Raw genomic sequence first — 22,928 nt, forward strand, 5'->3', positions numbered from 1 at the left:
GGTTTTAGATGTTAGGAGTACAGCATATAAATTCCCGATTACAGATACTTATCCATGAGGGATTACTCCCTTAAAAAAACGGTGCCTTTCTCAAACAACAGACCTGTAAGACAAATATCAATTGCAGTATGTGGGATCTTTACCTGCTAAAACCATCCCCAATTCCACCCATGCCACATGGAATTACCATCAGGTATTAAATTATGAGGCGGAATTAGCTAGGTCAGCTTGCCTTTATACGAAATATTCTTAACCACGCTTTTCTGGTCGTTCCCGATTTTCGCAGATTATCTTAGATAGATCCAGTGTCAAGTTGACTGCAACCCAAACGCAGACTGGTTAATCAGGTGAAATGTTCAATTTAAACTTCTCAGTACTCTCCATGTCCCCTGAGAAACTAGGTAAGATTGTAATTAATATGCCTATGGTTTCTCTCCAATCACTCACTGATGGCAGGGATTTGTCTATTTGTCTGCGTTTCCATCGCTGCCATCTATTTGTAGATTCCTCCATTTCGGCTTTCTTTATCTGAGACAAAAGAGAAAAACTTAAAGTTATACTCGTATATGTTCGTTATTTCGTCTACCAAAATATCTAATGGTATTATTCTGGAGGTGACCAATGCGGCAATGGCGGTTCTGAAGACGGAACCTACCTTTACACAAAACTTGCAGTCGCCTTCTCAAATTGGGGCTGCATACAGCAAGATGGAGTCCACTTCCCTGGCTATAAGTAACTTATAATACTGCAGCGCTTTTACTGTCAGCAGCATCTCTGTCAGGATCATACTGGCAGCAGATGCTTTGTCCCGAGAATACTCCATGTGCTGCTTAAAATTGAGCTTCGCCTCAATCATCACTTCCAGGTATTTGATGGCTAGCTTGGGGGTGATGATATGACTCTCAATTTTAATTTGTGATGAGAACTACTTCCGCTTCTCCTCCCCAAGTGCCATTTCAGCACTTTCTAATCAAACCTTAACCGCACTGATTGTTTCGTATGAAGCAAACTCAGCATCCTCGAGATGCATTGCGACCAAAACTAATGTCGCCGACGTAACTCATCAATATGGTCTTTTTCGAAACCGATATAACAAAAATATGTTGAATTTTTTTCAATCAAAAAGGAAAAAAACAAACTTTTAGAAATACCTACGGAGGCACGTACACCGACGAAGTTCTTTATATGGCTTGTTTCAAGGCAGAGTATCCCGATAACACGCAGGCATGAGTTGATGAAACTTGATTTGCTGTTGAAATGAGATTTCCAGATTCCAGATTCCAGATTTCGGGCAAGACAGTGAAGGCGGAATTAGCGCTATTGATACGTTGGGCGAAACCGAGTTCGACGAATTTGATGTCCTATCCGATGACTTGTCAGACTGTCGAACTGAGGACCTTGGTTTTGTTGGTTTATTTTCCATCCGACTCTGCTTGACTCCTTTTCCAAATTCAGAGTCATTTGAATAAGATCCATGACTCGATTAGAAAACAAACTGATGCCACCAACGTAGTTGAGGTGTTTGAAGAAAGATATCATGGTCTATTAAACACCCCGACGCTCTCCAGCTAAGGTAGCATGAAGAACGTCACCAATAATGAGAAGAAAACAAGTAACTGACAGAGTGGAATCCTGGTGGGCTCCACTTAGGACCTCAAATTCCTCTTAGATTTTATTTCAAAGCCACAAGTGGCATTTTGTGTAGCTATATGCCACTCTGATATTAGTTGCTCCGCAATGTCCGCCCCATATATACCAGCTTTTGAAGCCGGCGTAAGTCTTTTCGAAATCGAGTAAGAATAGAGTGTTAACCCAAACTCCGTTTGGGTTCAGTACAAGCACCCAAATACTTCCTTCAATAATCGCATTCAAGAAGGATGTCTTTTTCGCACTTTTAATGATAACCTTCATCTTCCAGTAGATCTGCAGAAACTACAGGGGCGTTATTGATGGTGAGATGATTTTGCTTGTTTTCAGGAATAACCCGTGCTCGCATATTATGGTTCCTTGCGATACCAGCCACAAGAGGTGTAAATTCATCGGATTTTATACAATTGTGAATCCTCACTTACTAAAATATTTTCATTCAACCAGCTAACAGATGTCCTGGAGATGAAGCATCAACAAATGATCTTCACAACCACCTGAAGAACATTATCATCGATACTGCCACAAACATACTTGGCAAGTCGGAGCTGTTGGTTCGACAATGAATGTAACTTAGCAACGGAACGAAAGGATGCCGCATACCGAGTAAAGTTGCTTTCTCAAAGAACGCGGGTACGCGCGCAGAGTTATCACGAACTCCGGCGAGTGGAGAAACGATTTCACAGACGGAAAAAGGAAGTTTGGCAGAAGCAACAAGCCTGTGAACTCGAAAAGTACAGGGAACAACCGCACCAGGCGCGGAAGCTTCGCCAACAAGTCAGCAGGATGAAGCCTTATACACCTCGATGCTCATCCTGCCGAGACAATGAGGGAAATCTGATTTCCGACAGAATGGGCATATTGGAGCGATCGGTTGAGTACCTTGATGAACTGCTGAACAACCGGAATATCGGCAAGTTCGAGGTCCTGCCAACTAAAGACGACGGAGAAATACTGCCACCACCAAGTCTAGAAAAAACAGTCCGTGCAACTCATCGGTTTAAAAATCATAAGTAGTCAGGAGCCGATGGAATTAGAGCCGAATTGGTTGAAGATGGATTTGACCAACTACACCAAGTGGCTTATTAACTGATGCTCAAGGTAGGGGACAGCGAATGAATGCCTGACGACTGGCAAAGAGGCATTATCTGCCTCAAACAAAAAGGGAGATATCACGCAATTATAGAGGTATCACGTTGCTGAGTACCATCTATAAGATATTCTCCGCCATCTTGTTGGCCGAACAGCCTCATACGCCCAGAACATCACTACCCCATAACAAAGAGGCTTCACTCCAGGCAAATCAGCAACAGATCAGATTTTCTCTCTGCGGCAAGCGATGGAAAAAATGCTGGAATATGCCATCAGTTATATCATCTTTTCATCGACTTTAAGGCTGCCTATGACAGCATAGCCAGGGTAAAAATATACACGGTCGTGAGAGAATTCGGTATCTCGACGAAATTGATAATGATGTGCGAGGCCAGATAAAAGCGGCGGATCACTCTCGAGAACATTCAACATCAACAATGGTCTACGACAAGGGGATGCCCTATCATGCGTCCTCTTGAACCTGACCCTGGAGAAAGTGATTTGCGATGCCGATGTAAATGCGAGAGGCACCATCCGATGTAAATGTGAGAGGCACCATCATCATGTACAGTCTACCTTCATCCAAATCGAGCAGGCGGCGCAATCTTGGGCTGCACATTAATGAAGGCAGGACGAAGTACATGGTGGCAACCTCAGCGCCAAAAGCAAAAGAACGAACAACATCGAATCGCACTGGTCAAACGAAAACAATGAAGTTAGGAGACTACAATTTTGAGACCGTTGAAAATTTTTCCTATTTAGGGTCGAAAATCACAAGCGATAACAGCTATGACGATGAAATCCGCGGACGGTTGTTGGCAGCCAACAGAGCCTATTTCAGCTTACAAAAACTGTTCCGCTCGAAACGTCTCACTATAGCGTCAGAGCTCTTACTGTACAAGACAATGATCTTGCCAGTCCTTATGTATTCCTCGGAGACTTGGTTCTTAGCAAAAAAACTGCGAATTCGTGACCGCGGTCGGCAGAAGAATCCTCCGAAGAATTTTGGCCCTCTACATGAGGATGCACGATTCCGTAGACTACATAACGACGAAATCTATGAGCGATACCATGACCGTCTGGTTCTGGTTGAGGATAAAATCCGGCTCCGTTAAAGGTTGCGGTGGGCGGGTCACGTACTCCGTATGGATAAGGGCGATCCAGCCCGGGAAGTCTATGAGGCAACAGCTATGGTAGAAAAAGAAAATGAGGCAAACCCTTTTGAAGAACAATGCGATCCTCCTTTCCTAGAGTACATTGGAGGGTGAAAGGAATTCCACCCTTTTGAAAGTGGATCTCACGTTTCTCTCTTACTATCGAAAGATTACCACCAAACAGGCGCAACCTTGCCAACAGCTATGCCGACAAAATTCGCTGTGAATTCACGCTCCCTCAATTGAGACAGCTGGGTTTGCAAAATGTTCACTTTCACACACGCGATTGAGTCGTAAATTTACTTACCACAGATGAGCTGTTGAAATCTAGACTGGATGTGTTCGCTGAATGAAGGCCCATCAGATCGACAGTAAAGCCAGATCAACCATTAATGCCAGCGAATTGGTTACTGTTTTGGCCGGCGTTTCACGGAAAGAGTGGTACTAGCAAGTATTGCATGGTAGTGATTCTGGACGTGTGGAATGCATTCAATTCGGTCAATTGGAGCCTTATACAGAAGTTCCTGGCGACGATTGGGGTTGTCACCTAACTCGCTACTATTGTCGATAGTTACATGCGAGAAAGGTCGTTTTGGAATTACATTGATAACACACCCGAGAAGTACGTTGCCTCCTCGAGAGTCCCACTGGGCCCATCACAGTGGAACATTGTGCACAACGATGTATTTAATCTCCCGGCTCCCGAGGAGGTCACGGTGGTGGCTTACGCCGGCAACATAGCACTGGTTGTGCATGCAAAGCATGTGGAAGATGCTGGGATGTACTCATGCGAAGCAATCAATGCTGTTAACGCCTAGTTGGAAAGTGCTGGACTTGCTCTTGCGGAGGAAAAGATGGAAGCCGTCATTATCACTAAGCGCCGTGAAAGAAATTACGCTTGCATTACGAGTGGAAATCATATCGTCACTTTTAAGCCGGTCATCAAATACTTGGGAGTGACGGTAGATGCAAAACTCAACTTTAAGCAGCACATAGTCTGAGCCATAGTTTTTATGCTTTCGACTATGGCGCACATCCTAATGAAAAATACAGGATGGTGGTCTGAAAGTATATGCTCCAAAAAGGGTCCTTTTGATCCAGTTATTTGTACCCGCTTGTGGATGTTTCATGGGTTTGTGGTTACGTTTATATCGCGAACACATCTCCTTGTGAGCTCAATATTTAGAGTTACGCTTTACAACTCGGGGACCGTACTCCTTAATTTCGGCAGAGGTGTCAGATAGATTCCATATCCACTAGTATAAATGATGAGCCTGCACTCATTATGAAGTACTCCTGCCGTACTTTTCACGGCTTTTTTTACCGGCTGGACTCCTGTGATAATCTGCTTTCAAATTGTTTTAAAGGTGCGATTCTGTTTGGTATATCAGACGAATTAATCCGAGTTTTGAAGTCTTGACCATATTTTAAGATGACAATTGGATGTTTTGGTTGGAGTAGCTTCTGAAAGCGGGACTTGAAGGACGATAAAGCCATTAAGAGGGTTGCTTTTGATCCGTGAGTATGACGCTAACAAGCGTGCCATTGCACATGAGTGATAAGTATTACGATATGAATTAGGGTGATGGTTGTTTCAGAACTCTGGGTAGCTACCGAAATCTTATTGTATTCCGTTGTTTCGAGCGAGGCCTTGGTGTTGGCGATGTATGGTCGTTGCTCTTAATGATTGGCGAAACGTCTTTTCAATTGGACCAACCCCAAAACATTGACCAGAGTTGTTTTTTCAAAATTTCGCCAACGATTAGCAACGATAAATTAGATGTTAAATCATGCATCGTCAAACTCCTTTAACACGTTGCCTGGGAGCGTCGCGTATGCTACGATGCTGAGTCTCTTCTCAGACGCTGGAGCCGCATTATTTCTACGCTTTTTTTTTGTGGAGAGAGAACGATTGTGTCTTTGTTTTTGTTCTCACGTGGTAGGGAGCAAAAATTACAAAGCAGTTATCCGTGCGCTTTTGTTTTTCATAGAAAAAACGTATTAAAGTAATAAATTTTTCATAGTACATCCATCTATGCCATTTCAAAACGAAGCCGCCACAAAGAAGGGTTATGTTTGTCCGCATCCGCAGTCTACATGTTAATTTCCAGACTACAAACATAGCTCATCTCATGAATAAAAAATTAATTATATACTACGTGGGGTGGTTGTATGGATATGGTTTTTTTGAAATATTTAAATTTTATACTCCACGACGGCTGCAAAACGGTTTGATGAGTCTGTTTTCTTGTAGAAGTTAAAAAATGGGTTACAGCCTTTATGCTTGAACGGCTACTCGATCATTTAAGTCCTCTTCCTTCTTCCTGATCATGTAGATCTTAGTTGATAAATTTGTGTGTTACTGATATTGAAATTGTGTACTTCCCCCTAATGAACTTCCAACTTGTAGCTCCATTTGTTTCGCATGTATTTTGATGGGTTGACACATGTCCTATACTCTATAAAGGAGTTAACAGGATGCATACGATATTTTAGATGCAGGAGAAGTGCAATTAAAGGCGTGCATTGCTAGGATAGTCCCAATATATCCCTTACCAATCTCGAAAATAAGGTCAGGACAGCAGAGGGTAGAATAGTTCTTCAGGCAGTCGCGGCAGATTGAATGTTCATAATCTTGTCAAGGCAAGGGGGGATAGAATCTTTTCATGTTTTTGTGGTCCTAATGGTGAAGGTGCAAGAACGCAGACAGCATCCACCTATCTTCGAAACATTTCCGATTCTTCTTCTTCATCACCGTTACCATCGGTTCGTAGGGTAGCCAACTAAATCTCTTTTCTAGTTCACAAATACAACTTCAGGACATTGTTTCATAATCAGATATTGTATTATATTTTTAATTTTGTCTGGATATACATGAAATTTCATTCCTTTTAAGTAAATTGTATAAGGAGATAACTGAAATCTCTATAAAAATGGAATATCGGGAGAAAGTATCCACAGTACTCGTATATAAGCAATTCCTCCTCTTCTAAATATAAACTTCAGGTACATTATTTGATTACAAAACAAATCCGTGAAACAATAAAATGAAAAACGAAAGAACGAAAAATAAAATCTATTTTAGTATATAATATTCCATAATCATTTAATTGCACAGTAAATTTTGAGATTTATAACTTCTTCATATAAACAATTAAAGCACCTAGTTATGTACAGTTTAGGAGCATGTACGCTGTCTTTTATTCCGAGATTATACATTTTAAATGCTATAGCTGTAATAGGTTTTGCTTAACACGTTTTAAAATTCGCTTTAGATTCTGCATAACTGAAGTTTATATGCTGTTTCATCTGACAAGGCGCAGTTCATTAGGAAAAACCAAAGTTACACCAAGTACACTGTAGAAGTTTGCTTTTCTCTTAGTGTGCGCTGCTTTCTAGATTAGTTATTAGAATATCAGGATTTTATTAAATAGAAGGCCGGATATTTATAGATTATGCCAACTTATACGTCTACGGCTCAGTGGCCTATGTTCTCACATTAGTAACCTAAAGTGAAATGTCTGCTTATCTACATTGTATACATCACAGAGCAGGCAAGCCAGTTGCGCGCTGTGTACTTTGCGAATAAGGAGATATTTACTTTTGCTATGCGTCTTTACAAAAGCGACAAACAATTCAACAATGGGCAAAATATTTGTAGTATTATCCAAAAATATTCGTACTCTTTTTTACAGGAAATGGCATGCAGTCCTTGGTCTAGAAACTAATTTCCAAATAAGTCATTCATTTCAGTTCATAGAGCAACTAGCCAGTCCCCATTCAACAATGTCTTCTTAGTAGGAGTGATGATCTTTCGTCGAGAGAACGGGTGGTGGTGGGTAGTTATTTTAGCTGTACCCTTCGGACAACACTGCGATGACTTTGCGCCATCTTATCACTGACAAATCGCATACATCGCTTACGTATTCCTGATATACTATTAACACAATATAAGTAGTAAAACTTATTTACAGTATTGACCCTATGCTACAATTCAAAGAATTCGTCCTGTTGCTTCTCGAGGCGTTGCAGTGAATTCTGTACACGTTTGCCGTGTGTCATATTTAGCAGCTGAACGGTGTCGGTGGCACTGCCTGAAGAGCTATGTCGCACGTGGTGATGTGAGGAATTGCTTGATGATGAGGAATGAACCCGCCTTTTCTGAACGCCACCAGTTGTAAAAATATCATCGTCGCTTTGGCTTGTGATGAAACTGTAAGAGAAAAAAATAATTTTGGGTATTTTTTGGGAAATTCAAATAACAATTTTCAATAAATGGCAACAATTACATATAGTAAGACGCAATACAGAGTACTGATAGTGGAAATGGAGTTGCGTAGCTACTAAATTTAAGATATTCTGCTTTACAAGGTAATGGCCTCTCTAGTTACAATATTACCTGATTCATTTTTTTCAGAGTTGATAGTTTCTAAATAATTGATACTGTTTGTTTACAACAACGAATAGTATTTTGAGCAAATCAATACACAGAAGCATCTATCGACAGATGAAGTTCCCAGCGTAAGAAGAAAATGATAAACATTCAATATAACAAGGATTGCTTGAAATTTATCTTTGAAAAATGCGGCAACAAAAAATCGAATCATAGTCTTCCCTGCTTGGCATAAGAAGCGGCAAAAGGGGTAGAAATTTGTGGGCTAGTAACCTCCGAATTTTGGAACTTTACTGCTACCGAAACGTCAATCACGCCTTGGATAAGGACTGACCTCACATAAAAGACCTTTGGCTATCGGAAACGGACTATAATTGGTTTCTGGAATGTGTGCCCCTCGAAAACGGTAGGTCAGGGTCCGCAGAATGCTCATTTTGTCCAACTCGAGCGAGAATTCCAAGAATATAAGCTGGACATCCTGGCCCTAAGCGAAATAAGATGGTGCCCTCTCCCGCTGGCGGCAGTATGCTTTTGTACTCTGGACAGCCGAGTGATAGCAGACAGGATCTGGTAGCCGGTTTCTAACAAATTTCTGATTGCAAGATTCCGGTTCAGGTTAAGGAGCATCACAATTGTACAGTCCTATGCATCAACGAAGACTGCCGATATAGTGGAGAAGGATGCTTTCTATGAGATATTACACGCACTTTATGAGACTCTGACACTACCTTCTTGGGTAAGCACGGTCATGCCAACGGTGACGATAATGGTGGGAGGCTGTGGAATTCGGCAGTTCCCACCGCCTCGTCGTTGGTGGCACATTGTTTGAGCACAGAGTCTGCCACAAGTAGAGTTTTAACTGATCATCATCGTGCGATCAATGAGACCGATCTCTTTGCTACCAACAGTAAATTTAGGAGTTGTCTCCTGGATATGCGAAACAATTGAGGCTGGCGTCGACCTTGGAAGGGATCACCATCTGATGGTCGTGTAGGTTTGCTTGCGTGTTGTGTTTGTCACTTTCAGAATTAGAGAGCGACGATCCCGCAACTTTAACATCGACCGCTTGTATGATCAAGCTATCACTTGACAGTTGGTGAACTATCTTGCTGATCGGACGTAATTCGTGTGAGAATATCGATGAATATTGGACTTGCTTGCTTTTTTCTCGGGTGCTTCATAGGCCGCTGGCACCGTCTGAAAGGATGTTATAGAGTCTGGCTAATTGCGGTATCGTATAAGCGACTCGATGAACAGATACGGACTGTTCCTCCAAGCAGAAGAGAAATAATTTCGGCCATCAATCGACTCAAGCAGAGTGAACCCGTGGGCTTCACTCGGGTCGACCGGCTTGACTGTCTCCTCACAGAGTTATTCATCGCTGTACCTGCAGTTAATGCAGAGGGGATTTTGACAATGGGAAAAGGGAATGATCGTTAAAATTCTAAAGAAGAGCACCCGTTTTGGGAGGGGCATCTGTGTGCTCCTGTCGTCGTAAAGATAATATCCAAAATAATCCTGGAACGCATCAAAGAACATTTCCAAAGCTCGACCACCAAAGGGCAGGCTGATTGCCGCTCTGAAACCTCCTGTGCTGACCACATCACCATCAAATGAATAATTTCGAAACAGTGACGGAGTTCAGATCTTCGCTTCACCTGCTTCGATTTCGAGGGGGTATATGTGGCGTACTCTACACAGGATTGACATTCCGAAAAACTAATAGCTATTATCTATCTATTCTAGCTATTTCTATCGTGATTTGACGTTCACGTACCAGTCGACTCAGCTGTGAATGAGTACCTGAGTCAAACCAAGGTAATAATCTTGGTCGAGCGCAATGCTGACCACATTGTCTCCTATAGGGTACTGTAATCCTATAGTGTACCGTTACGGTCTTGAATGTAGGGCTCTAATATATTTCAAGGGCCTGATCCATTTGGATTGCCAATGGTTATTATTAATAGCTGTTATCAGAGTGAGAAATGATTACACAAAATATATATACAAACCTCGTCAAAAAGAAGTGTTTAAGGTATGTTGCGGGAATTAATCAAGTCAGCACATAGTAACCCGTTCTATAAGTTCAAAACAATTTTAGTTGCTAAAAGGTACAAATTTGTTTGCAAATTTGGCACTGTACTCCACAATTAAAGTCGGGGTAAGACCTCCTGAAGCAAAACCCGCGTCATAAACATGAAATTTCCCAGGTTCTGATACGACGATTTTCGCTTAACAAGATCCTGCCGGACGCATCAAACTTCAGATTCCGACGCTAAGCAGGGGAATTAATTTCAATTTACTAAGCAAATTCGTGGACAACCGACTCCAGAGACCAATGCCTGAAGCGTTTCACCTTCTCTATCTAAGAGTCGAAACTACTACCTATGTTTTATAGATCGCGTCGGGAAGTGCCAAACGTCTTACGATTGAAAGGAGTCTTCTAATAAGGAGCAGAAAAATTAGAGATTTACCTTCGGGTCTAGATCTCAAGACTGCTTTATCTAAGAAGCACGCTAAAGAAAACACTGAGACAGTAGTATCTGCATCACCAACATCATACGTATCGAAACCTTTGGTGAGATGATTCTTACTGTCGACTTGTTTTCGACGTCGCCTTTCTTGAACATCTATTATTGCCGAAGAAGCTGGACTTCATCTCCCATTTCCGAACCGGAGGCAACGAATATAAAACAAGAAAATTTAAGTTACAGGATACTAAGTACAGCACCTGACTGGTTGTTTTTTTTTCGAAGAACGAGACTGTTACTTCCTACCAGAGTTTTTTCTGAATCCATTGAAAGTCGGAAGCAGGTAAATGAGCTGGATCAAATTGACCATCATTACTTTGTTTCCGAATTAAAGGATGAGACTAGAGGTGGTTTTATGAAGGTTAAATTTGTGTAAAACAATGAAATAGACAATCACAAAGATTCGTTTGTTGATTTTATGTTAAGATAAGAAAATAATTTTACCAACATGTGTCGGTTTTAAGCAATCCTTGACCAAATGCACTACACTTAGCTCTAAACAAAAATGGAGAATTTCGACTGGGTGGCGATTACCACAGCCACGCGCGGATATTCTTATATACTTGTCCGCATTGACCGTTTCACTCCTTTCGGCAAAAGAGACAGACGGTAGACACTATTTTCAAAGTTTTTTCGGTCTCAATTACGAGTGACCATGCCTCACAGTTCGAGAGAATGTCTTCTAGTCTCTTGTGAAACTTATCAGTTCCAAGAAAACAAGAACAACTGCTTTCCGGTCAGCTGCACACAGTATTATTGAGGGTCCATATGCTACGGGAAGAATTATTGGATCAGAAGACTTCCTACTGTTCTGTTCAGATTCCGAACTGCTTAGAAAGAATACATTGGAACTTCTGTAGCCGAGTTACTTTTCGGGAGAATTCTCCGCCTTCCTAACGACTTTTTTTGACGTGAATTATCAAATAGTTCCAATTTCTCTCCTTGAAAACCCCGGGCGATCCAGCGGTGCGTTTGAAATCGTAGAGGTATATAGTGGATGGAACGTCAAGAGCATATGATTTTGGGAAGAACAAACGTGTGAACAGTTTTCGACAATTTGACGTTAAGTTCACAAGTGGTAGTGATTTTAAGTACCTTAATTTTGTATTTTTTTAAAGATGTGAAAAAATTTAAATTTCTTGTGTTGATGTTTTATACATTGCTTTTTGATGAGAAAAACCCTTCAAGCAAAGAATGGCTTGACAGGTATTATTCAAATTGCATCGAGGTAAATGGTAGAGAAGTGGTGTGCTGATTTTAAATATGGGTAGCACGGCATAAATGGGATATAATAAAATAATTATCAAAGAAAAGAAATATATAAGAGGAGATTTAAAATCTTTTGCAGAATGCGGTAAAAATGATTGCAAATGCTTTTAAGTTTGAATACAAGCCGGAAACTTGAGGTAGGGCAAAAGCACCACCCTTATCGCTATTAACGATAGTCCGGTGTAGCAAGAGAAACTCTTTCATGACGGCAATTCAGGTAGAAGCAGAACTGTGCGAGAGCTACTATTCATACTGTTCTCATTGTATCAAAGCAACAACCATGGTTGCAAATGTTTATGTGAATATACTGCGAAAATGCCAATAAAATGGATCTTCCAGCAAGATAATGGCCCACAATGTACCTACAAAAAATCCAAAAGTGCTTTGTGGATAACAGAGTGAAGTTGTTAAAATAATCAGCGCAATCAACAGACCTCCTTTAAAAACAACTACCTTTGGCGCATGGTACAAGAACCATGGTGTGCTTTTCCTGCAGAGTGATGCTAGTGGCTTGTCCACCCAATAAGAAATCGAGGTAAGAGCGCAGTAATTTTTTTTACTAAAGACCCATTTCATTTTTTTTTTAATAAAAGTAGAAGTTATTTATATTTTCATTTGAATTCTATTGTTTGAACATTTTGCTGTTATTTGAAAAGAAGAAAGTAGTAAAATTTACTTCAATCGTTTGAATCGTCTAACCCTGACTGGTATTATTTTTTTCGTAGCTATATATCAAAATTCGTTCGTTCCTTTAGACAGGCCATGTAGAGCAGATTGATGGCAACAGATTCCGAAACGTTTATTCAAGTGCAAAATTGAAGGTAAACATCCACCTGGCAAAGCCTGGAACCCTTTATTTGGTCGACCGAGATGAGTAGAAGCGAAGAGCTTGAATTTATTTAAAAAATAATACAAATCGTACATTTCCGGCTTTTCTAGTGGAAATCTAGAGAAAAAAAGACACAAAATTTCATCTTTCTTATAGATTATAAGTGAATTGATACGGCCCGACTAATAGAGGAAGATTACAACAAAGAAACGACCACTGAATTTACTTATTCCTACTTCGGATAATATGAAATCAATAAAATCAAAGACCAATTGATCAGGAAATGTTTCAACGCGTTATAAAAGATAAAGGAAAGAAATGATTACAAAGGTATCGCAAATATTCAAACATACGTATATCCATCTTAATTTTTCCTGACAGGGAGATAGTTTTCCGATAGGTGATATGTTAGGAATATGAATATGAAATCTACATATTTTGATTCATATGTAACACGACATCTTTGGTTAAATTGATCTCTCTGGCTATAATCAATTGGGCACAGTCATAATCAATAAATACCTGTTTAGAAGTACAATATATGATTATGTGATTGTAACTGCAATCAAATCCTCTTAAGATTATAATCGTATAATCACAATCAGAGTTCGTAATCCGGCATTGACAACCTCTCCGATTGTAGCTAATTGATCATAATTAGGTAATCTTTATGATTTTATCAGTGCTGTGTGACCATGAGGGGAGCTCAAGTTTTCACTTTGCTTTTTTATTTGTGTAATAAAAGTATATTTTGCTAAATTGTATGTTTTGTATGTTTCTATTACAGAACCCATGGAGTCTTTTGGGAAATTATTTGAAGAATAATTTCTTTTGGGCTTGATGATGGCAATAGTACATTTAGTAATGTGAAGTAAACGATTCTTCCTATTATTAATATTTATCATTGGTGCGACAATTCAATTGTTAGAGTATTTCATTCATGATCGTAATGGTACACTATAGGGCTACGGTATACTGTAGGAGGCAATGTGGTCAGTATTGCGCTCGCTTCTAATAATTACCCTGAATTTACTCAGGAACTTATTTACAGCTGAATCGACTGGTATCCGACATCCAGTTACGATACAAATCTCTCCGCGACCTTTGAGATTTGAACCGTGATCTTCCGCTGTCTTTCAATTAGTTATCATAAAAAAAAATGCATATCCAAATATATGCAGAACTATATAGGGTTTGGTAACATTGTGAATTATGTAATCAACTGGGGGAATGGTTGGTTATTCAGAGTGAAATTATGCGGTGTTTCCAACGATTAATTAATTGAAATAATAAAACTTGTTGTTTCTTTTTCGTTGGTGTGGGTATTTATTCTTGCAAATACCGATATTTCGGGAACCACTTGTTCCCTTCATCAGTGCAACTTGTTTGCACCCACACCAACGAAAAAGAAACAACAAGTTTTATTATTTCAATTGGTTGGTTATGTTTTTCTTTTCACACGAGAGAGAGAAAACTGATATAAAAAGAAGAAATTCGCTTAGATAATTATATGGTACTAGTTACGGCGGTTGCGACAATATGAATAATGACTATGAATAGCGGGTTAAGTGCAATTTTGTGAATTGTAAACCACGTTGAAATGTGATATGTTTTGAGGCCTAACTATCAAATAGAGGCATCGCTTTTATTTAATTTTAGTTGAAAATTTTATGAAAATAGGGCCTTGATTTAAGTGTGACCTGCTTTCATCGATCTACTTCCTTCCTTAACTTCCACTAACTAAATTTTGATTTTACTTCGAAAACCACTAATTGTGACCTTTGATATGATATCAAACATGGCTACAGTCGCAAAAAGTAAATCTCATCCCCACCCCCGGCCAATACAGCGACAAAATTGTTTGATAACCAATGCTATGTGATAGAGAAAATAAAAAAAACCCACCAAGTTTGTCGACAACGCGACCTCATTCGCAATTCATAGAAAAGCCTGTACAAGCGCTACACCATTGCAGAATGATGTCGCGACATCCACGGGTAGCAAAGTCTCATAGTCGCCTGGCCAGGAGAAAATCGTCGTTATAATTTAGTTTAGCTTTAATGATTCATGAGGCTCGACGAGTCTATGCATTATGAATTTATATCCTCTGTTGTTTTCAGATCAACAATGCGAATGATCATGTTGGGTATCAAACGAAAGGAACTAATTGATGATGAAAATGATGACTACTTTTTAAATTGGGTGATTTTTTATTCTTATATATGGGTGGAGCGAGTACTCAAAATGTGTGCTCCAAAAGTGAAACAAGTTTCGTTTTCAGAACCTACCTAACCGAAAAATCTGGAAAAAGTCAAGAGCGATGTATTTATATAAAATCTAGACCTCAGTAGATATCCTATTAGATATCTGTTGAAGTAAAGTTGATAAGAGGATATTAATATATTTTAGAAATTTACCCGAAAACCCCCCTTAAGTTCATTCTAGAAGTACAATATTTGGCATCAGTGTGAATGATAATATAGGACAAAATGCTGAAAAGTTTGAATGCAATCCAACTATCATTAGTAAAGTTATAGAAAGTCAGAATTTTGTATTTCACGTGAATTCACGAGAAACTAACAACTATTGCCAGAGCCGCATATGATGTCGGAAAATGTCACGTGTAAAATCTCAGAGGATTTTGAGGTCCGAAGCGGAGCCGGCCAGCGTTGCATTTTGTTACCGATATTATTTCTTCTTGTTATCGGTGATGTTTTTCATGCTGCCTTGTCCGAAGGACGTGAAGGAATTCATTAAACCATGACATCTTTCCTCAAATACCTCAACTACGTTGATGACATCTGTTTGGTCTCTCGTCAAGCTATGGACCTTGGCCAAATGGGTCTGGATTTGGAAAGACAAGAGGATAGAGTTGGGTTGAAGATAAAAACAAACAAAACCAAATCTAACGGGTCATTGCACTCCTTGTCTCCATTAATGGCCAGAGCATTGAAGCATTGATCAATTTATATATCTAAGAAATGTGGTGTCTGTCAACTTTGGCACCGAGCTGAATCTTTACTGCGCTAAATCCTTGACTTCTTTAAAATCTGGAGATGCAGTTATGCCAATACCAAGATCAACTTGAGACTGGTCCGTGCTTGGGTTCTTTCTGTGTTACTATATGGCAGTAGCATATCGAAAGTTACCTCCATTGTCACTCGAAGACTCCAAGCCTTCGTCAACACCTGGCCTGTACTATCAGAAACGAAGAACTAGTTCGGTGTACAAGTCTGGCATCCGAACGCGATGTGATCGGAAAACGCAAGTGGCTAGTGACAATTCCTTGCTGATTACGACATGCAGTGGAATCCACCCTAGGGGTATTTGTGGCAGAACAGTAGAGAAGGAGTGCGGGCGTCTCGGGAAGTCCTGGGGGCCGAGCGCATAGCGTACTGTATCCCACCAAAGGATGGCAACCATATATAAGCCAATAGTATACTTTGTGGGAAATTTATAAAAAAAAATTGATTTTCTTCAAATATAATCTAAATGAGTGCTTACGAGCCGGTGTAAAGTTGTAACCACCGGGAATGGTTAGAAAGTTTAAAGAGCACCCGAGATTGAAGAGATCTCGAAATTAAATTTTTTTTTTTCAATATTGCGCATTTTCTTTATAGCAATGGAAGGATTCAAATAACTTGGCAACGTTAAATGACGTTTGCTTGCTTTCTCACCGAATTGTGGATCTTGCCCTAACGGCTCTTCATTTGAAAAATGGGCGCAGGGAGAGTCGAATTAAGATAAATATCAATAAAATTAAGGTTCCCAGTTTGAAGCTTTATTGTTCTTTTCCAATCTGTATCATCGAAGCCATCGAATTATTACTACATTTGTGTAGTTCTTTTTCAACCAACATCGGCTAGAAGATTGAACTTTGATCGTGATGAGTTATCTTCCCAACATTCGGGAAAATCGTAAACACAAGGGATCAGTTCTGTGGTGACATTAGTTCTGCCTTTTACAAGTTGGATTATGATGACCACTGAAAAAGGAGTTCGTCTTCTTTTACATTTACGAAACTTTTCAGAGCCGTTGTAGTAAAGGCAATGCTCGCAATTATCTTCAGACGAGACTAAGCTGTTCAAAAACTTGTACTCTTAGGAATTCTAGAAAATTCCCTAAATATAGTAATAAGTTATTATTAACTTTATTTGAGCAGATGTCGGTAGGGAGGATATTTTGAGGCCTAGGTGTTATGTAGAGGTGTTATAACGACTTTTTTTCAGATTTATCAGCTGGATAGTTTTCAATAATGGTTCCTTGATTTTATGTGCACACAAAGTCTTAAAAACACAAAAACAAATAGCATCCATAAATAAATCCGAAACCGGAAGCTGGATTTTCAAGTGTGCTTTGCTTTCAATGTCCATAGTGAGAATGTAGTTGTCAAGAAGCAGTTTTCGCTGCTACTTTTAATCTTACGGACGTTTTGATACGTATATTAATTGAAAAAATGCCCTTGACTGGAACAATTAACTTCTATTTTGAAGACAAGATACATACTCTGCAATTTTCTTTTTATAGAGAACTATAAACAACATTTAGTTGTAGAAAATTCATTACAAGACTCCTATCTATCTATGGAATTACATCATGTTTATTCTAAAGGATTTGATCGATGACCCCCTTAACATTACCAAATATTTTTCTTTTATGATATATTGCGAGAAAGAATATTTGCACGTAACAAATGCCACGCAAACAAATTGTAGTTCTTAGATTCTTTATGTGACTTCCTACCATTCTTGATTGCCTCATTATACTGGTGCCTTCCAATGGCTTAATTATTCCAAACACTAATCAATCCAAGTATCATAAATGCCCCATAATCATCAAAGTATGACTCATCTAAAACGTTGTAATGTAGGACTATGATGTCAACACATGTTATATGCTCACAAGTTATCACTCTTCTAGGAATTCTAATATGCGTCAATCTGAGTGGATGCTTTTCATTCAATTATTCCTAGATTAGCGCTTATCAGTTCCCAAATTCGGGGTATATTTCCCTTCTATATATTATAGATCACGAGATGCTTAGAACGTTGCAAAAATTAGACTAATGATGAAGGACAGCTTATCATATGAACCAATGAAAAAAAAACACTTACTCTCCGCCACTTTGCGATTTCGCCACGTACTCCTTTGATTTTTCAATAGTCGAATCAATTTTTCCTAAGAATTCATCTATAGATTTTCTATTTTCCTCTTCGGGACTTATCACAACGGAATCCATCGATTTACTATTGTTGTTCTCACGAACATTCTGTGTACCCGTCTGTTGCATGCCGGCTATCGAAAAAGCTCTCGGTGGCATAGACTGTGGTCGGTCATCTTTTGGATAAAATGGTGACCCTTTAGTTACGGGTATCATAAGAAACTGGCGAAGGAATAAACTGTCAGATGCAAATAGTCGATTGACACGGCGTATTTGTTCTGTCTGTAAAGAAAAAGTAAAGACGGGTTTAATTAACTAATCATATTTCAGAAAAAAGTTTAATATTATCAGAGAATATAGAGAAATTTATTTGCTCGTTAAATAATTTGAAAGTCATATTGCATTCTGGAAAATGCGCATTAGTTCCACACTTCAAATATCTATTAAGACGCACATGGCATTTTAATTATTTGAATACAATGTCTTAATAAGCTTTTTCTCGTTCACAAAGGAAATCCGTTATCGATACCGGTCATATCACACTGTCTTCATTTAAAAGATGAATGTTATATCTTTTGTGTTTCATTATACCAAGGTTATTACCCCAGCAAATAAGCCAGTAATGATAAATCCTGCTACTAAGATAGCTTATCATTTCCAAGTGAAATTGCAATGACAAATTAATTTTTAATGAAAATAATATTCTAGAAGCGACTTAAATACTTTTCTTATCGTATTTTTAAGTGGATATGATATTCAAATCCCAGATAATATTTTCAGAATTGGGTAGCGAACATGAAAGTTTTCCATGCTTTGATGGTGCAAATTCTATGCTCAATGAAGAAAAGTAAAGCATTAAACAATTCAGGCGGAGATTTTTGCTCCACATTTCAGTGTGTAGTAGAATTATTTAAAAAATCTCAAATTATAAACTGTTATCATAATTAATTTATACTGGAACTAAAATCGGTATTTAATATTGCTTGCTGACTAACCACTATTAAAATAAAGTGATTTTCGCAAGGTTCATTGCAAAGAAGTGGCTTGTTTTCCACTTCAAATCAAGGTTATCTTATGAAATTCGCAGTGATATGTTACTCAGAAAATAAACAACTAAAATCATTGAAAATTATCATATTGAAGCATAAATTGGCATTACCGATTTGGAGAGCCTCTTGCTTTTGAGGAGAAATTTCAGTAAGCAACATTTGTCATCTCAAATTTTACACTAATGTGGATGAATGTAATCCTGGCGTTTGAGTTAGTCCATCGGCGCAGAACTATTTAATTGTAATCTTCACCCTGTGGGTCAAACTACAAGATACCTTCTGAGGCTCAGCATTTGCGTGCTAATACAGATATGTTGGTTATTTATTTCTGCTTCAACCGATAGAGAAAATTTGTTTATTCGGTGCGACTGTTGGATTCTATGCCTAGTATCGACACGCTTTTAGCCTAGACCGAACGTCTGTATTGGCTGGTCCATTTGAACTTACAAAATTTTATTAGTTTGTAAAGTTAGATGGATGCATGGATAAGTAAGATTTTTAGTCGCCGATGCTTATTATTATTATAGGGTATTAATCGGTTTTCTATCACTGACGCTTACGCACGTCGGTTGCTATGGCGATGGTATTTAGTACTGAGTTCTGTTGCTCAATAACGTTAGCTGTGTTGCTTTGTCGGCTCCCATATTTTCAAACAGTTTCAAAAAATGTACCCTTCGCGATGAACGCAAAAATAGGATTGAAGGGTTTTATTTAAAACTATTTATCAGATTGTCCTGACAGTTTATTCAGGAAGTGATGGTGATGAAGAAAGTGATCGCAGCGAGATAGTGATTCAGAAAATGACGAATCAAGTAACATCCTTCATATTTCCATTATGTTAATATATAGATTTTGGTATATATTATGGAAACTAAGAACCCTTGGAATACACAGAATAAATACAATTTAGTATTAACATCATGAAAATAAATATTTTTTGAACTCTTATTATCATATAATAGCGGTCAATTTTATCTGAACATACAAAACGTAGACTAAACCGAAACAGAGCCGGCGTCACGAAAAATTTTCTGCAGTGCGGCCTTTCGGTAACGTGTTAAGAGTATATTTTGTGTCTTAAGTATAGATATCTTTCGATACTTGCTTAGACGACAATGATCGAAGCTATAAATTTCCTCCATTTCATGGTTTTTATAGCTAGATGGGATTGTGATCCTTTCCTTTCAAGTGTATCCACTTTTTCATTCCTGTAATACCCGAAGGCTCATTTCACACGTATACATCTGATTCAGTTAATTCTTCTCGGTCGTTGCAGATAGATATGAAACGATATTTCGGCTGGCGTTTAGAACTGCTTCCATGAATAGGTTTTATCCGGTCTCAGTACGGTTCAAATTCGTATTCAAGGAGCGAAAAGCAATCACAGCTTTCACACACTCACGGTTCAGTTTAGGTTTTGACCTCATTTTAATGATGAGTTGTTAAAAGTTGTCGGATTTTATTTAGGTGAAATGAGCAGTTTACCGAAAAAAAAGCGTGTGTGTCTGGAAGTGTTTTATTTAGTTCGATTGGTTTTCGATTGTGACTGAAAACAAACTGAACCGAATGGAACTGTATATGTGTGAAACGAGCCTAAAAGATTCATTTAGTTCCATTTGTTTTCCACCATTCTGCTTGGCCTTTGAGCTGCATCAATTTGTACTGTATATACTGTGTATATAGCATAAGGTCACGGCAACCAGTTTGATTTAAAACAACTTAAGAAAATTAGCCAATCTGGAAGAGAAAAGCAGTGAAGTGAATAATGCACGAGAAGGATGAATGAATGAATCACTAATTCCTCAAAAATCGAAAAAAAATGGCGATGAAAAAAGAAGAATGGTTTCTAGATCAAGAAAAGGAAGAACAAAAGCAATAGATTGAGGTGAAAGTTTTCCATAATTTCCATCAAGGAGATATGGCATGCAGGGACATAAGCATTAAGGTTGACCTGGGTCTGCATAGGGGATGTATACATTTCCGAAACAATAACAAAATTTAAATCTTTCGTTTTCTTCAATTACAAAAGGGGGTAAAAAATTCGCGGACTCGAAGTGAAGAAATTATTTTTCCGGAGGTTAAGGTTTTATGTAAACACAAAACCTTATTAGAATCGAGTCGATGTCTGTTTGTCTGTCACACCCGATTTATTCGGAAACGGCTAAACCGATTGTCACGAAAATTGGTAAGAGCGTGCATGCAGCAAGTGGTGCCATTTTGTGTTAAGTTTAAGGGAATGGAGGATGCAACATTTTTTTCATAAAATGTGGCCATGCGGGTTATCAACTGAAAGAGCTCAATTGGTACTTTCCGAAATTGGTTCCATATTGGATACCGAGTGAAAAATAGGGGAGTGAAGGCTCAAACTATGACCATAAAAAAGTGTAACAGATCTCGTTCTCAGGACCTATCTAACCGAAAAATCTGAAAAAAAAATGACAGTGGTGCTTCTCTACATCCGGTTCCGATACCTACATAAATGAAGTTAATAATAGTATATTAGCGTATTTTAGAAATTTTGCCGGAAATCCCCCTTAAGTTCATGCTAGAACTACAAAATTTTGCATCAACTATTATTAACAAAGTTATAGGGGGTTAAACTTCGCCATTTGCTATGAATTTCGTGCATTCTACAAAGTGTATGACATCCCATATCAATTCGTGAATACCACAGTAAAGTCAGCTGATATGGATGGGGGATTACAAAGAAACATTTTAAGTTTTTGGGTCATTTGTATATGAATATCAATTACCCCGGGCAGACATGTGTGTTTGTAGGTATATATGCGTGCTAATGAAGTTTGCGGGTAGTTAATCCAGACAGATATATTTGTACATTAAACCTACGGTATTCAATATACATATTACTTATGTACATATGTATATTTTTGTGCATGAAGTAAACCGGAAATATAGATACGATCAATTTATATACGTGCATGGATATGTACGGTAATAGGCAGTTTGTTTGTTTAGGGTGAGAATTATATCTATCTGTAATATGTACGCAGATCTTTTAGTTTGGAAAGTGGGAGTGCTTTAAGACACTAGAAAAGCTGGACTACAAAGTATGGTTGTGAATCAGGAACGTTAAAGTGAAGTATGCTGCTCTGTGAAATCAAATGACACCTTGAACCTAGTCGACGCCACCAACGAGCTATTGGAGGAAATGAAGATTGACGATTAACTACTACTACCTACGATCCTTCTGCGCAAGCAGATCATGTTGAGGGTAGCACAGAAAAATCTACAGCTCTCGAAATGCGCTTCAGGTAAGTTGTTGATATTCCTTCTGGAGGAAAATATCATTATCGCATTAGTACTGAAGTCCTGGATCGGAGGAGGCTGAACAATCAAAGGACTGTACAGCAAATATGATAATTATTCCATAGCATGAAAGGCACAGATCGGGACAGACCTGGCGCATGTGTCCTCGCCAGGAAAAGATTATCCGTCGTTTTCTGTCCGGACCTGAATACTAATGACCTAACTGTGGTAAAAGTGGAGCAGCTGGGAGCGAAGAAATTTTATATCTCATTGGTATATATGGCTGCCTATTCACTTGGCTTCGTAAATCCTTCACCCTTCAGAATAGACTTGGCAGCAGATGGTCGGATTCCAAGAGCTGGTTTTGGCCCCACCATTGTGGATCCAGACCCTCGGCGAGCCAGTCTGTCAGCTTCCTCATTACCAGCGATGTTAAGTGCCCCGCACATGAGGAATGTTTCGTTCAGTCGGCCAAGTTTCAGTAGCACCTGATGACAACTCTACACCAACTGGCTTGATATGTCATTGCTATTTAG

General features: G+C 38.9%; 1 protein-coding gene across 2 annotated transcripts in view; it reads right to left on the reverse strand.

Moving 5' to 3' along the window:
- Positions 1-6,954: 6,954 nt before the first annotated feature.
- The window catches only part of LOC119657457 (lysM and putative peptidoglycan-binding domain-containing protein 1), a 67,620-nt gene continuing 51,646 nt past the window's right edge, over positions 6,955-22,928 (reverse strand). For both annotated transcript variants that reach the window (XM_038064372.1, XM_038064373.1), the window contains exons 3-4: positions 18,030-18,358; positions 6,955-8,106 (exon numbers count right to left, since the gene is read on the reverse strand). In XM_038064372.1, coding sequence (XP_037920300.1) covers positions 7,881-8,106; positions 18,030-18,358 — 555 coding nt within the window. In that variant the 3' untranslated portion in view covers positions 6,955-7,880. The remainder of the gene's footprint in view (positions 8,107-18,029; positions 18,359-22,928) is intronic.

This window comes from Hermetia illucens, chromosome 5, assembly GCF_905115235.1.
Source record: "Hermetia illucens chromosome 5, iHerIll2.2.curated.20191125, whole genome shotgun sequence".
Lineage (NCBI taxonomy): Eukaryota > Metazoa > Arthropoda > Insecta > Diptera > Stratiomyidae > Hermetia > Hermetia illucens.